The sequence below is a fragment of the Carcharodon carcharias genome, chromosome 11, assembly GCF_017639515.1.
Source record: "Carcharodon carcharias isolate sCarCar2 chromosome 11, sCarCar2.pri, whole genome shotgun sequence".
Lineage (NCBI taxonomy): Eukaryota > Metazoa > Chordata > Chondrichthyes > Lamniformes > Lamnidae > Carcharodon > Carcharodon carcharias.
The window spans coordinates 48,164,447-48,181,020 of NC_054477.1; the positions used below are offsets into that span (position 1 = coordinate 48,164,447).

The 16,574-nt window shown below is 39.2% G+C and overlaps 1 protein-coding gene across 1 annotated transcript in view; it reads right to left on the reverse strand.

The window, feature by feature from the left end:
* Positions 1–318: 318 nt before the first annotated feature.
* The window catches only part of si:ch211-140b10.6 (protein POLR1D-like), a 30,444-nt gene continuing 14,188 nt past the window's right edge, over positions 319–16,574 (reverse strand). Inside the window, exons 2-3 of the mRNA XM_041199775.1 lie at positions 15,313–15,387; positions 319–1,387 (exon numbers count right to left, since the gene is read on the reverse strand). Of these exons, the coding sequence (XP_041055709.1) occupies positions 1,102–1,387; positions 15,313–15,387 (361 nt within the window). The 3' untranslated portion in view covers positions 319–1,101. The remainder of the gene's footprint in view (positions 1,388–15,312; positions 15,388–16,574) is intronic.

Consider the following 16,574-nt stretch of genomic DNA (forward strand, 5'->3'; position numbering starts at 1 on the left):
AGTAGGTCTGTTCCATTGACTCTCCACATATGAATGACAACATTAATCCTAGGTAACACTAACAGACCCCAATGTGACAATCCATTAATGCTCTGATAAAAATTTTGCCAGTTAATTTTCCCAAGACACAAATTCTTGATTGTTACATGAACACAAAAGCATTTTTGCTAAGTGTTTTTGTTTATACCAACTGTTGTATATTGCTTGTCCTGATAAAATCTTTTTATGTTCTTACAACTGCAGCGGCAAAATCTATATGGGGATTTGCAACAATCTGAAGACTATAGGTTTCAATATGAAAAGATACATTACTCTACATAATGAAATAATGATTTATTGGTAAATATGTAATGAAGTTTTAATGTAAACAGAACCTATACGCTGAACCTTACCAATCTGGCAAAAGTTATGTTCATACAGAGTTTTGTAGCAAAGTATAAACCATTATCAGTAATTGAAAAGTAGTCAATGGCTAGGATTTTCCACTTCTGTACTAACCAGCTCACAATTTTCCTGTCCATTAAGATGAGTGGGATGCAAATTGTGGGCTGGTAAGCATATAATCACAAAACCTGGTCAAGATGAACATTAAGAAAGTTTCTTCTATTTAAAGTCACTTAAAACAACAAAAAAAATTGCAAAGTATATACACAAACTCCATAATGTTACCACAAAAATAATTATCTGTATTTTAAATAACCACTGCACCATTTTTGTAGAATGTTAAGAATTTTTTATATACAGAATACCCCTGCATTCATTTTTACATTTCCTGCTTCTATTTCCCACTATTGATAACATAAGATCAACTGAACACTTTGCTTTGTACTTGCAAATACTGCATTCACTTAACAGTTCTTCATGTGACAATGTATATTATGGACACAATTATGTAGAACAAGTGTAATGTTTGCATGAAATGTTATCTGATTAATCTGGCTGGTGTGCTAGAAAACTGCCCATGAAGAAGATATTTGTCAGTTGTTCCTGTTTTAGGTCAATGCCTGAAATTCTTTAAAGCAAGAACTTATTTTCTGTTCTAACTTGAGCTTGTTTTACTAGTCTAATCATCTTAGGTGCCCTGTTGATGCAAAAAGATTTTCAGTAATCTTTTGTGCTCTTGTACTTTTTAGTACTTCTCTCTGAGTCATTTTCCCGTGGAGAAGGAGACCTGTTAGCTTTCATCCTACTTTTTGATCCTTGTTTATAGGGTTGGAAGCTGTCTTTGTGTATCTTTTCCTTTTTCCTTTGCTCCTTCTCTTTTAGATCTGAATCCTTAACCTCTTCCCTTTGTCTATGGTCATACGTTTGCCTTTGAGATGGTATGGTATTCTTAAGAGTATTGATGAGAAACCGTTTGTTGGCTCCTGGCAGAGGACACTTCATCCTGTTAAAAAAATACAAAGTTTGGAAATATTTTACTATTCCGAGAAGAAGGAGAATTACAAAAAATTAAATTAAGATTTAATATGCAAATAGTTTAAGTGGCTGTTCTATTCAAAACTTCAATTTTCTTCTTAGGTCACTGAAGTGACCTCTGAGTAAATCTCCACTGGATGGAGCATCTTAGTTCTTTCTAAATAATTTACAGTGAAACAAAATCTGCTACAAGAAACTATACTTATATGGCACCTTTAACAATGTGAACATTTCTAAGCTGCTTCAGAAAAAGGTTACTGGATAATGTGCCGCAAGTGGGAAAAATAGGTTAGGGGAGCTGTCCAATGGCATAGATGAATTAGGTTTTGACAAGTCCTTCAATGTTAGAAAAGTTACAGAGGGTTTTAAAAAGAATTTCAGAGTGCAGGGCTGCAGGCTTTAAACTGGAAGTGGAATGGGGACATGTAAGCAAAGGTCCAAATTTAGAAAAGTATAGGGTATAAGTTAGTACACAGAACTGGAAGAACTTATAGAAATAAGGTAGCACATGCTGAAGGGATTTGTAAATGTGGTTAAGAATTTTGATTTCAATGCTCTGTGGGTCTGAGAGCCATGTGAAGATCAGCAAGGAGTGAAGTAATTGTGACACTGCACTTTGTACAGGATATAAAATAGGCTGTGAAGTATGAGTTGAGATTTGTATAGGGTAGAGACTGGGAAGCCTGCATAAAACCTTTACTATTTCAAGACTGTAATTTTTCACACATGAAGTACAAGAAACAAACGACCTTATAGTTCTTCTTTATTTGAGAATATTCCATTTTAAGCTCTACAGTGACTTATCATTCAAAGTACTGAACATTTTCCATTTTTAAATTTAGAAATATTTGAAAGTTAAAAAATGTTTTAAAGCTCATCTCATGGTGACTGGCCTTACCATCTTTGCAGCATCAGAGATTAGACATTTTGTTACTGGCCTTGACTCACAAGACCCTTATATTGTTCATTACTTTCAAAACATTATTTTTTTGTATCCAATTTAAGACAATTGACCATTAAGCACACTATTATAAAATAAAAATCAGGAATATATTTGATGAGGTAACAGAGCAGGTTGATGAGGGTGATACAGTTGGTGTGGTGTACATGGACTTCCAAAAGGCATTTGATAAAGTGCTACATAATGGCTTACCAGCGAAGTTGAGAGTCATGGAAACAATGGAACAGTGGCATGATGGATATGATGTTGGCTGAGTAACAGAAAATAAAGAGTAGTGCTGGATGGTTGTGTTTTGGACTGGAGGAAGGTACACAGTGGGATTCCCTGGGGTTTGGTACTAGCATCACTGCTATTTTTTATATATTTTAATAACTTAAATCTGGGTGTGTAGGGAACAATTTCAAAATTTGCACATGACACAAAATCAGGACATAGTGGGAATTGTGAGGAGATAGCAATGGACTTCAAGAAGACATAGGCAGGCTGGTGAAATGGTCAGATTCGTGGCAGTGATATTTAATGTAGAGAAGCATGAGGTGATAAATTTTGGTAGCAAGAATGAGGAGAGGCAATATAAACTAAAGAGCATAATTCTAAAAAGGATGCATGAACAAAGAGACCTGGGGATATATGTGCACAAATTGTTGAAGGTGGAAGGGCAGGTTGAGAAAATGGTTAAAAAGGCAAATGAAATCATGGGTTTTATAAACAGAGGTAAAGAGTGCAAAAGTAGGAAAGTTATGTTGAACCTTTATAAAACACTGGTTCGGTCTCAAATGGAGTATTGTGTCCAATTCTGGACACCATACTTTAGGATGGAAATAAAAACTTTAGAAAGGTTACAGGAAGATTTATGAGAATCCTTCCAGGGATGAGGAACTTGAGCTACATGGATACATGGAAAAGCTGGGGTTGTTCTTCTTAGAGAAGAGAAAGCTCAGAGAAGATTTGACAAAGGTGTTCAAAATCATGGGGGGTCTAGACAGAATGGATAGAGAGAAACTGTTTCCATTGGCAGAAGGGTTGAGGACCAGAGAACACAGATCGAAAGTGATTAGCAAATGAATCAAAGGTGACATGAGGAAAATCTTTGTTTCTGCAGTGAGTGGTTACATTTGGAATGCACTCCCTGAGAGGATGGTGAAGGCAGATTCAATAATGGCTTTCAAAAGGGAATTAGGGGAGTACCCAAAGGGAAAGAAAAATTGTACAGCTACAGGGAAAGTGTGTGGGAGTGGAACAAGTTAAACTGCTTTTGCAGAGAGCTGACATGGATTCGATGGGCTGAATGGCCCCCTCCTATATTGTAACCATTCTATAATTTTAAAAATTAGATTTGACAGGGCTTTTTCTTCAAAAGTAATCAAGAAAACTATCACAGGGCATTATCCTGGACATTTTTTTTGATATTTGCCATTTTGATTCCACACAATGTGTATTTTTAACCAATTCTATTTAAGGGAGCTAAGGGTAACAACTTCACTAAAGGTAGCCTCCATATAATGTCATAAAATGTATAATTTACTAATTAACGTCCTTTTGATTTAGTAGGGGCGCATTCATGGCCATTGACACAGAATCTCTCAATGCAAAAAACACAAGCAAGTAGGCCCCTGGGAAATGCAAATTTAAACATTTGGAAATTATAAATCGGATTATATTTCCATAAACTCTTCCAGCTTCCATATTTGGTGGGGAGATAAAAACAAATACCAAAGGCACCATAATGAGTAAGGGAGTCACGACACAACCGCAATTCTCAAAATACTTAAATGCATTTCATAATAACATAAGCAATAAGAGGAATCAACTATTTGGTCCCCCGAGCCTGCTCTGCCATTCAATAAGAGCTTTAGATCCACTTCCCTCCCTGCTCCACATAATCTTTGACTTCCTTGTAGATTAAAAGTCTGTCTAACTCAGCCTTGAATACATTCAATGATCCAGCCTCCACTCCTCTCTGGGGTGGTGAATTCCAAAGATTAATGACCCTCTGACAAGAGAAATTCCTCCTCATCTCCATTTAAATGGGAGGCCCCTTATTTTGAAGCTGTGCCTCCAGTTATAAACCCTCCCATGAGGGAAAACACCTTTTTCAGCATCTACACTGTCAAGCCTCCCTCAGAATCTTATATGGTTCAAGAAGATCAACTCTCATTCTTCTCCAATGAGTATAGGCCAATGTAAAAAACAACAATATTTTCCTAATATTACTGTGGGATACTGTGAAGTAGAGGTTGCAGGGGCTGTGCTGCGTATGTGTGACTAATTTAATTAAACTGAAGGCAGTCAGACTGCAAGGTTAAATCATCAAAGGTGTAAAAGCAGGCATTTTGAAATGGAGATGGATGAGCTAAGATGAGATCCCTGTAAATACAGGATGAATGGGAATTTGCCTTAGGAGATAAGTGAGCAGTGAATTGTTAGCTGTTGAATTTCAAAGAGGCACAACTGGAAGTTTTACAACTGGCAAAAATTGTAAATAAATAAGGCAAAGTTATTAAGTGTATTTTTCCCAAAAGTGCTGGTTGTAATGACAATATGAACATTTTTTATATTCTGGGAAAGGTAACTTCCAAAGAAAGTTTAGAACAATGGGTTGAGAGAAAACCGGAGAAAGTATAGTTAAGGGAAGATTGAAGGAAGTAGAGGGGAGTGGCCATGTGAGATCTTGAAAGGTAGGCTATGTGAAGACAGGCCTGTGAAAAGTAGCTTCTAGCCACCCCAGAGAAGTACTTGCTTGTTCCAGAAAACAAGGTTTTGTTTTAGTCTTGGACTTCCATTGTTGAGTGCAAGGGAGAAGGAAGCCCTGTGAAATACCTCCCTTATAGCAACAGTGGGTGCTTTGTAGTAATATTATTGAATGTTTCATAAATTAAGAATCTAATTGGACTGTTGCCTGGAACAGGGTGTTTATTTGAGGGTCTAGCTAAGTAGAAATCTTTTGGGAAATGTTCTAAGACTAAATGTAACTGTGTAACTGTAATCTTGGGTGTTTAAGTTTTCTTTTCTTTTGTTAAAAAATGTATTAATTTAATAGTTAAAATCTGGTAGTAGAATCTTTACTTCTGACTTCAATGCACATACCTTCTCGAAATAAAAAGACAAATTGCAATAGCTTGTAATAGCTTGCCGAAGTTTCCCTTTGAGATTTGGTCAGCCTGGCAATCATCATCTGTCATATCATAACAGCCAACCTGCTCAACCTTTCCTCATAAGACAACCCTTTTACCCCAAGGATCGACCTAAAGAACTTTCTCTGAACTTCCTCCTGTTGTAATAGGCCTTTAAGGGTTTGCAGCATGCCTTCACTAGAGGGGATGTGTGTCATTTGATCGTCTCAGTTTCACTTTGGCCTGTGAGCAAAACACAACACAGCTCTGTTGTCTTCAAGCTTTCTATCCATGTATACATGTTCTCATGTGCCTAGTCTCAATAGATGAACGCATAACATGTTAATGGAATCCCTTATGAGTAATTGGTGCCTTTATATCATTATAAAAACACAACATGGTCAAACAGCGTGGCAGCAAGATTAAGTACAGGTACGACATAGTGAACAGCCTCAGATCATGCTACATGGCATGAGATGGCCCTCGGCCACAAAGAAGCTGCAGCATCAGAAAGTGCTGAAACAGCAGTGTGGTGACTGCACAGAAAAGCTTTTAAGCCATAATCTGGGATAGTGCTCAAATAAAGAGCTGGTAATCAGACAGATCCCTCGTGGTGAGATTGCAGCGTAAAGCCTGTCAGTTCTGACAGTTGGATAACACGTTGAGAGGACCAGCATCGGGTTAGCTCAGTTGGGAAAGTTGAGTGACTAGGGTTTGAGCCGGATCAAGAGCGAGTGGGGAATGGTCAAACAAAAACAAACAAAGCCATCATTAAAAAATTGGGCCAGAGACGGTGGTGAATCTAACAGGTAGCTTTGGGAATTGCTGAACAATAAATTGAAAAAAAAAAACAAGGAGTAAGGTCAAAGAAATATCGTCAATATGTCCACAAAATTCCCCAATTTGAATTGGGATGCAGCTGACTCACTATTGGAATTCAAAATGTTTAAAAGCATACAGAGCTATGATTTCTTGAATCAGATGTGTCTGAACCAGAAAAGCAAACTATAGATATTTGCCTAGCAATTGGCAATGAAGATCCACGCAGACTGAACACATCAGGATTAATGGCAGAAGAGCTAAAAGATCCCTAGAAGATTGGAAGGCCGGTTCAGAATCAGGTTAAAATTCAATATTCGCTGGCTAGAGCTCATGCCATTTTGACAACAGCCGACAAAGTCCACGGACCACTGTCAGCAGATGCAGAGAAAAGGGTTCACACTGATTTTTCAAACACAGAACTGTCAATGATCACATCCATTCCCATGGAGGCGTTCCAGAAAGACCTGCCAGACAAGTCCAAAACATATAGCATCAAAGAACTACTCAAGGATGTATGTAAGTACAAAGTAATCCTTGCTAGTCGACGAAGCTTACAGGTCCTAAATACAACCCAATTGTCGATATGCTTACTATAACACCTAAACCTAACAAAACATGTGGAAAGTGTGGCCTTATGCATGTGCCAAGGAAATGCCCAGCTTTTAATCAATTCTGCAAGGCATGTGGTAGAAAAGGCCATTTGCAGCAGCAGTGCATTAGAACAAAGGCTGACGTAGCTACAGAGCCATGCACAGATCCAAATGACCATACACAATGATTACCTTAAAGCAATAAGAATGGCCATCCTGTATCCCGTAAGAAACACATACATGAGGTGATTAACAAACCAGAAAATGATGATGATGTGCACAACAAGACAAGGAGCAGTGAGCACAGGTTTCACACACTCAATCTCGTGGAAAACATAGATACTATCACACCATCCAAAGCGTTTGCCAAGATTCAAATTATCTGTCCCAAGGAAGTTGGTAGCTATTCATTATTGGCCAAGATTGACACAGGGGCAAATGCCAACATATTACCCCTGCAAATTCTAAAAGACATGTATTCACAGACATGGAAGGCCATGGCAAAACTTGCTAATTTGCAACTTTCAGCGTACAATGGTTCACTAATTCCACGTGCGGGATCCATAGTCCTGGAGTGCAAGTACAATCAATCCTCCAGGGTGTCACTAAAGGCCCAGTGATTGTATGTCTACCGGCATGCCGTGACCTCACATTAGTGACATCTATGGAATCCATAAGATGTCAAACGGCAGATCAACATCAAAAACTGCTGCTATCACCTCAGTTCATGATCCAACATCGAAATATCCAGATTGTTTCGACAAAACTGGCAGTTTCAAGGGAGCTGCAATGTTGTGCTTGCAGGAAAATGCAAGTCTGTGAACTGATCTGATACATTTTGCACAAAGCAAATGCCAGCAGCCACAAGAAGAAACGGCGAAAGATTCTGCATTATAGAAACTGTGGAAAACTGTCATTGAAGGAGAGCCTGAGTCAATTCAGCACGTCAACAAACACGTGAGACCATTTTGGACTTACTGGGATGAGCTTGGCATCTCCTGGGGATTAATGTTTAAAAGGCAGGTCTTCGTACCGGAGTCTTTACAACCTGGTATTTTTCAACAACTTCATCACTCGCACACAGGCATAGACTGGACGAGAAGTCTTGCAAGAGACCCAGTCTGAAACAAAAACAGAAAATGCTGGAAAAAAACTTAGCAGGTCTAATTGCACCTGTGGAGAGAAAAACAGAGTTAACTTTTCAGGTCCGTATGACTCGGAGTCATACAGACTTGAAATGTTAATTCTGTTTTTCTCTCCACAGATGCTGTTAGACTTGCTGAGTTTTTCCAGCATTTCCTGTTTTTGTTTCAGATTTCTAGCATCTGCAGTATTTTGCTTTTATCTAGGAGACCCAGTCTATTGGCTGGGTACGAATGACATTGAAGTCATTGTCAAGAAGTGCGAGGCATGTTAACAGCATATGCCAAGTCAGCACAAAGAATCATTCATTCCAAATGAACTTCCTTTATATCTTTGATCCAAAATGGCATCTGACTTCTCATGTCCATGGCACTGACTTCATTGTCAATTACTTTTTCAAGTACCCCATTATTTGACAACTGCACAATATGTCAAGCACACCTGTCATGCACACTCTAAGTGCTATTTTTGGTTTATTTAGTGTGCCTAGAGAGGTAATTACGGATAACTGTATGCAATTTATTGGAAAGCCATTTCAGGATATTGAGAGAAGTTGATCATACTACTTCTCCCCATTAACCTAGATCTAATGGCCTAGCTGAACAAATGATTCGCATGGTGAAATGCCGAATTCTCAAATGTAGGCAGACCACAAGCAAGATCTACACATTGCAATGTTACATCTGGTGACATTGTTAAGTGCAATTGTTCCATCATTGACAGAGCTCATGTTTGGCAGACCAGTGCATACCAGTTTACCGACTCTTAGCTATTCTACCCAGAAAGAGCAATTTTTAAAACTGAAGGAAAAAATGACCAACATGCACTGTTACGACCGGGATGGGAGGAGTGCGCAGTTGATCTAGCCCCACTCCGCCACAGGTTGTTACACTGGTTTAAAAGTTTAATTTGCTCACGAACGTGGCCAATTGTTCACCTTCACTACTGGTACCTAGAATAAAAGAGACTTTAATCAGGCTTCTTTCAATAAACAACAAACTTATTAATTTACTATAAAACCAGTTTAGTCAAACAGAAGGACAAAGCGTATCAGCATATGGTATGTAATATGAAATTACACTATTACCTTTTCAAGATACCCTAAGACTCTCTCACCACACAAAAACAATGGAATAAAAATAGAAATGGAGGAATTCAGCCAAAGGTTAAAAGTCAATGGTTCAAAGGCAAAGGATTGATGGTAGAGTTCTTGAATTGGCGTCCGGGTTATATAGTTGGTCTCTCAGCACTGATCCGTGAAACAACCAATGACTCTGGCACTGCTTTGCAGGCGGACTCATGGAATACTCATAGGTACTCTACTTCTAGCTGAACGAATGATTCACATGGTGAAATCCCTAATTCTCAAATGTTGACAGACATCAAGCAGGTAGAGCATCTCAGGAAGAGCTTATATTCACTTCTGGCTGGGACTAGCTCTGGACTACAAAAGGCTGCTGTCTTCCTTCTCAAGCAGTTGGTCCTTCTCTTCTCAAAGCAAAGCCAAAATCCACTTTTAAAACATGCTTTTTTTCACAGCTATAAAACCCAGGTGACCCCCCCCTTTGTACACAGTTCACCCAGGTCAAGAGGTTGACAGTTTTTTCAACTACTTAGTTACCCTTTCTTGAAAAAGGATGCTTTTTCCAGGAATAGTAGAGTTCTGCATTAACCCTTTAATGGTCAGTATCTTTTAAAACACAAATTCTTCCAGAATGTCCTAAGTCCTTGAAGATGAGGCATTTTCTGTGATTAAATTGTTCATGACAGCACAATAAAAATACAAGTACAGAATTGCCAAATTTAGTTGGGACAGCAAGTTTCCATCCAGGATCCCACAGAAGATAGGTGGCAACGAGCTGAAGTTACAAGGGTTTGTTCAGAACCAAGGTCCTATGAAATCATTCTGCACAAAGATGTAATGGTGAGGCATAACAGAGCTCAAATCAGATCCATTCTAGCTCCTCAACCGCTGGACAGTCCTACTGCATGGAGGACAGGATCCCAAATGCAACCAGAAACAACATCCAAGAATGACAACCCCACAGATCACTGTGAGCAATTAAAGAAACCTCCAGATAAAGTTACCATTACAAGATCTGGGCATACTGGCAGATTACCTTTATGCTTTAGACACTCAGATTCATCAGTTCCAAGCAATAAATATGAACATGTATTGTAAATAGTTATACTTCTTTGGCAGTGGAAAAAGTATCTTTAAAAAGAAAAGGAGGATGTTGTAATATGTCTTTAAGGGATAGCAGCATGCCATCACTAGAGGGGAAGTATCATGTGATCGAGTCTCAATTTCACTATGGTCTGTGAGCAGAACACAGCACAGCTCTGATGTCTTCAGGCTTTCTATTCATGTATATATGTTCTCATGTGCCTTGTCTCAATAAATGAACCACAATGCGTTTATCCAATTCCTAACAATTGTAACTACAAAGGGTATTCGTGAGATGAGAGTGACTGCCCTTGACATCAAGGCAACACTTGACCATGTATGGCATCAAGGAGCCCTAGCAAAACTGGAGTCAATGGGAATCAGCGGGGGGGAACTCTCTGCTGGTTGGAGTCATACCTAGCACAAAGGGGGACGGTTGTGGTTGTTGGAGGTCAATCATCTCAGTTCCAGGACATCACTGCAGGAGTTCCTCAGGGTAGTGTCCTAGGCCTAACCATCTTCAGCTGCTTCATCAATGACCTTCCTTCCAACATAAGGTCAGAAGGGGGGATGTTCATTGATGATTGCACAATGTTCAGCACTATTCGCAGACCACTTCAGTATCTGAAGATTCATGTCCAAATGCAGCAAGACCTGGACAATATCCAGGTTTGGGCTGACAAGTGGCAAATAACATTCATGCCACACAAGTGCCAGACAATGACCATCTCCAACAAGAGGGAATCTAACCATCACCCATTCACTGGCATTACCATCATTGAATCCCCCACTATCAACATCCTGGGAGTTACCATTGACCAGAAACTGAACTGGACTAGCCATCTAAATGCTGTGGCTACAAGAACAGGTCAGAGGCTAGGAATCCTGTGGCGAGTAACTCACCTTCTGACTCCCCAAAACCTATCCATCATCTACAAGGCAGAAGTCAGGAGTGTGATGGAACACTCTCCACTTGCCTGGTTGAGTGCAGCTCTGACAACACTCAAGAAACCTGACACCATCCAGGACAAAGTAAGCTGTTTGATTGGCACTTCATCCACAAACGTTCAATCACTCCACCACCGACACACAGTGACAGCAGTGTGTACCATCCACAAGGTGCATTGCAGGAATTCACCAATGTGCCTTAGTCAGAACCTTCTAAACCCATGACCGCTACCATCTAGAAAGACAAGGGCAGCAGACATAGGACACACCACCACCTGCAAGTACTCCTTCAAGCCACACACCATCCTTGAAATATATTGCCATTCCTTTGCTGCTGCTGGATCAAAATCCTGAAACTCCCTCCTTAACAGTTTTGTGGGTCTACCTACACCACATGGTCTGCAGCAGTTCAAGAAGGCAGCTCACCACCACTTTCTCAAGGGTGGTTAGGGATGGGCAATAAATGCTGGCTTAGCCAGTGACACCCATATCTCATGAAGGAATAAAAGAAAAAGGCTTCCCTACATTTATATTCCATTCCTCTTGCAATAAACAGACACATTCCATTTGCTTTCCTTATTACTTGCTATACCTGCATGCTTACTGTTTTAATGAATTATGTACAAGGACACCCATATCCCTCTGTACCACATCATTTTGCAGTTTCTCCCCTTTAAATAATATTCTGCTTTCTTATTTTTCCCAGTGAAATGGAAAACCTCACTTTTTCCCCACATTTTTGTTCACTCACTTAACCTATTGTCACAAAACTATATTTTTCATAATATTATTGTAGGTTTATTGATTTGAGTGTGGATGGTTCCATGTGTGTGACTGATTTAATTGAATTGGAGTCAGATGGACTGTAAGGTTGAAATTAGCAAAAAGGGTTAGGTGTGAAGCTGACTTTTGAAATGGAGATGGACAAGCGAGGATGTGGGTTCCACAGATAAGGTGTGAATTAAATTTTTTAGATAAGTGAAGGGGTTGTTTGATTTTGTAAAGGGCTGGTAGGATGTTTACAACTGACAAGGTAAATAGGGCAAGGTTATTATGTCTATTTTCCCCAAAAGGAAAGAGGCCATATTGACAAAATGAAAATTTTGTACTATGGGAAAAGTCAATTTCCGCAGACATGTACAACAATGGAATTTTACACATTAAAGAGAGAGAAACATTTGTAAGGAAGGATGAAAGGTTATGTGGGGGTGGCTGTGTAACATATTGAAAGATACACTGGATAAAGCAGCCTTGGAGAAAAGCCTCTGGCCACTTTTGCAGAGGTCTGCTGTGTCCAGTAACTAAAGTTGTGTTAAAAAGCTTTTGGAAATCCACTGTTGAATGGGTGCATGTGGTAACCTTGCGGGATTGCCTATTTAAATTTAAAATCTATTTTGGACTGTTTCTTAAAGGGACGTGTGTAGTTGGGAGTCAGGTTAATTAGGAATTTTGGGATTTGTTATAATATGAAGTAACTATAATCTTATGTATGGGTTTGAATTCCTTTCTTTTTTAATAGTTGTTCTAACTTAATTTTTAAAATCACTGAAGGTGTTGGTGGACTCATTACTTCTGAATTCAGTGCACAAATCTTCCCTTATTAAGTACAAATTGAAAAACCGTTGAGATAGTGTGGCCAAATTTCCATGTGGATTTGGTCCGCCTAGCACATATCACCTGCCATGTTATAATGCTATCTTTTTCCCTTTGCATACTCTTTGTGTGTCATCCTCACAACTTGCTTTACTATTTATCTTTGTATCATCAGCAAATTTGGTTACTATACAGTCTGGCCCTTCATTCAAGTCATTAACATAGTTTCAAACAGTTGAGGCCCCAGCACTGATCCATGAGGCATTGCACTAGTCATAGTTTGCTAACTTGAAAATGACCTATTTATCCAGACTCAGTTTCCTTTTAGTCAGCTAATCCTCCATCCATGCTAATATATTAGCCCCAACACCATACTCTTATCTTGTGTTGTAACTTTTTTTGTGGCACCTTATCGAATGTCCTTTGAAAATCCAAATACACTACATGTACTGTTCCCCTTTATTTACCCTGCTTGTTACGTTCTTAAAGAACTCTAATACATGTGCCAAACATGTTGACTTTGCTTGATTGTATTTTGATTTTATGTCCTTCATAACGGTTCCCAGCATTTTCCCAATGACGGATGCGGGCAACTGGCCTATAGTTTCCTGCTTTCTGTCTCCCTCCTTTCTTGAATAGAGGTGCTTTTTCTGCTTTGGTTATATTGGTATCACAGATTAACATCCGTATTTTGCCAACATTTATGTGGTTACTGCCAGCTGAACCAGATGTGACCTGTTAATATGGTAGTCATGCTAATGAAAAACTTATAAATGGAAATGATCTAAAGATGGGTCTTTAATGTTTCAAGTGATGTGGCTATCTTCTTTGACAGCTTGGGCAGAATTTTCTCTTCATTTTGGGTCATAAATGGGTCATTTTACGCGTTGGCGTGTGGGGTCTGCATAAAATGACATGCGATGACGTCGGGCATGCATCCCGACATCACTGCGTGTCATTCCGATCTGTCAAAGGCCTGTTAAGGCCATGTAGAACCCAATTAAGATAATTGACAGGGCTGTCCGTCCATTGTTAAGGTTGGCGGGCAGGCAAAGAGCCCAAACGGCCTTCGCATTTTTCATGAAACCTCATCCAAGGGCGGGATGAGGTTTCATGAAGGGTTTATTAAATTGATAAATTAATTTTTCACATTTCATAAACATGACGCATGTCACATGAGGGAACATATAAATAGTTTTTAAACTTTATTTATTAAACATTCCCAGTATGTTCTGAATCTCCCTGAGGCATTTCTGCACTCTTTTGCATCCATGCGCGAAAGAGCACAGGCCCCGACTTTCCCTCCTCCCGTCTGCACAGGTAGTGCTGACAGTCTTAATTGGCCTGCTCAGGTAAAATGGCGGCACGTAGCTGATCGCGGGTGGTGATCGGCTCCGCACCCGCTCCTGACTGGCCTATCCGACAGGGAGAAAATGGAATTGTTTCGTTAATGGAATTGTTTCAGGAAAGAAAGATCGCTGATACACTATCTTGGAAACAAGCAGTCTTTGTAGTTTATGGCTACCGCATGTTTTGACATTGACAGAAACAAGGACCTGGTGCCCTCTGGCAATTCCCATCAGTCCATTCTGTATTTTATAGACCACGGTCAGTCTACTTTACTCCCTCCTCTGCTGTAGGGATTCCAATTCCAAATCTTTGATCAAGGATGAGAATGTATTTCCCATACTGATTTGTGCCGAATCGTGCAGCATGTCTTTGGATCTGTTCAATCTTATTTATATCCTCACCATGTAAGGATCCCATACACAGCTTGCAGACTCCAGGATTGGACGAACTAATGCTTGGTGAGCTGTATCTCTGATATTTTTGTTGCAATACTAATGTGATCAAAAGCCAGCATTTCCTGTTTTGCCATAGCTAATAAAGTGATCACCAATTATTACTGTAGACTTTGACAATCCATCTGGAATGACCATAGGGCTTTATTTTTTCAGGTCTGAAGGCAAGCTACAGCTCTGATCCATGGAGATGATCCATGCAAGTATTTCTTGCAGTGTCACCTTGACTTCAGCAGCTATCCACCAAGAGTCTGCATGCTTATTGTCTGCAGACTTGTTCCTGCATCTAGGGCTCTTTTCATCTTGGCTTGTCACATCTTAATCCCCTAGCTCATTTTCCACGGCAAAGATTGCTGATGGGGTAAGGTCTCTTTTAAGACTCTCCAGAAGCTTTCTGGTTGTGTGCCCTCTCTACTTTGAGATACCTCTTTAATGCTCAGATGACAACTTTCCTCGCTTAACAATGGTCTCATCCTAGGCCCTGTTTTTGCCCAGAGTTGGAAGATCAATTGTATTATTATTTCAACTAGAAAATTGAGTACCATAAGCATTTGAAATTCAGGTAGGTCTTAAAAACACTGCAAACAATCTAAGAATTGACTTACACCTACAGGCAAATGGTCCCAATGTCTATACTCTTGTGTATTTTGGTAGCATGTCATACAGCACTATAAGATGCCATTATCAATTATCATTATACCAATCTTTCTATTGCATTATTTTGCAATTTCTTTAATTTCAAGTATATTCTTACCAGCCCATAGGTCCCATAGTTTCAGCCCTGGCTTTTCCACGCTTTGCTTCTGTAAGAAGTTCTTCCACAGCTTTTCTATTTTAAAACAAAACATATTTAATTGATGGAAATTAGAAGTTTAATATACAATTATTGAGTTTCCGACCATCTTTCCTCCTACTATACTTAAAACAATGGCATATTTGCTTCAGATTTCTTCATTCTTCTGTACTGATGTTACTCTGCACCTTTTGAATAAAAGATACAGGTCTAGATTTTGTGGTCAGCAACGAAGCAATGGCTGGAGAAAGCTGCCCGCAAAGATCCAGTGATCCTTGTGACATTGGTTTCCTGTTCCCAACAGCAGTTTAAATTTGGCACCAAGTCAAGGAGATCGCCAAGCATCCAGCAGCAGTAATATCAATAAACAGAGCAAGTAGCTAATAACATTGAAGCATTCTCACAGGCAGCAAACCAAGAAGTGAAAAGCAATGATCATCGAGCAATTTTAATTGAAATTTTCAGATAGCAAAATAAATGATTAGATTAACACAGAAACTAAAATACCATAAAAATGTTAAAAAAATTAAGATGGAATTTTATCATAATGGAGAAATTTGAAATTTCACAAATAGAAAAGTAAATTTTCAGGGCTAGTGAGGGTGTTTAGCAAGAATTATGAAGTTAGAACACTGTTAAAAACTCAGTTACATCATCTTCAACAAAGCATATCTTATTGAAGTATTTTTACAGAGGCTAACAGCGTAAAAGTGAAGGTTTTGTCAATTCAGTAATGGCTTTGGGATTGAACTCTGGGGGAACCTTAAGGTGCAACCTCCAGAGGACCGTAGAATCACTGGCAGCAACTTCAGGATTTCTGCATTATTCTGCGCATGTTTCATTAAGTGGCGAATGCTAACAGTTCTGCCATCATTACTACCGCAAAATCTGGACCACAGTTTGAATTTAAATCCTTTTGTATGCTTTAAGTTGAAGATCTGCGCAGCAGGAAATAAAAGAAATTACACAGAACGTATAATGATACATTTTCATGTTGACATTTTAACTAACTTGTGCCAGATTCTTTTAAAGCCATGCTCAAAGTAGGATTCTGGAAACAGTCTGTTAGTATTGTGGCTCTTCAAGTTTTTATTGTGCTGAAAGAAGGCTAAACCCACAGTCACAGCACTTGTTATTTTGTCTAATGTTTACAAGAGCTAATAGAATCTAACTGAGGTAGCACTGAGAATGGACTCTTATTTAAAAGAGTTAATTTACAATAA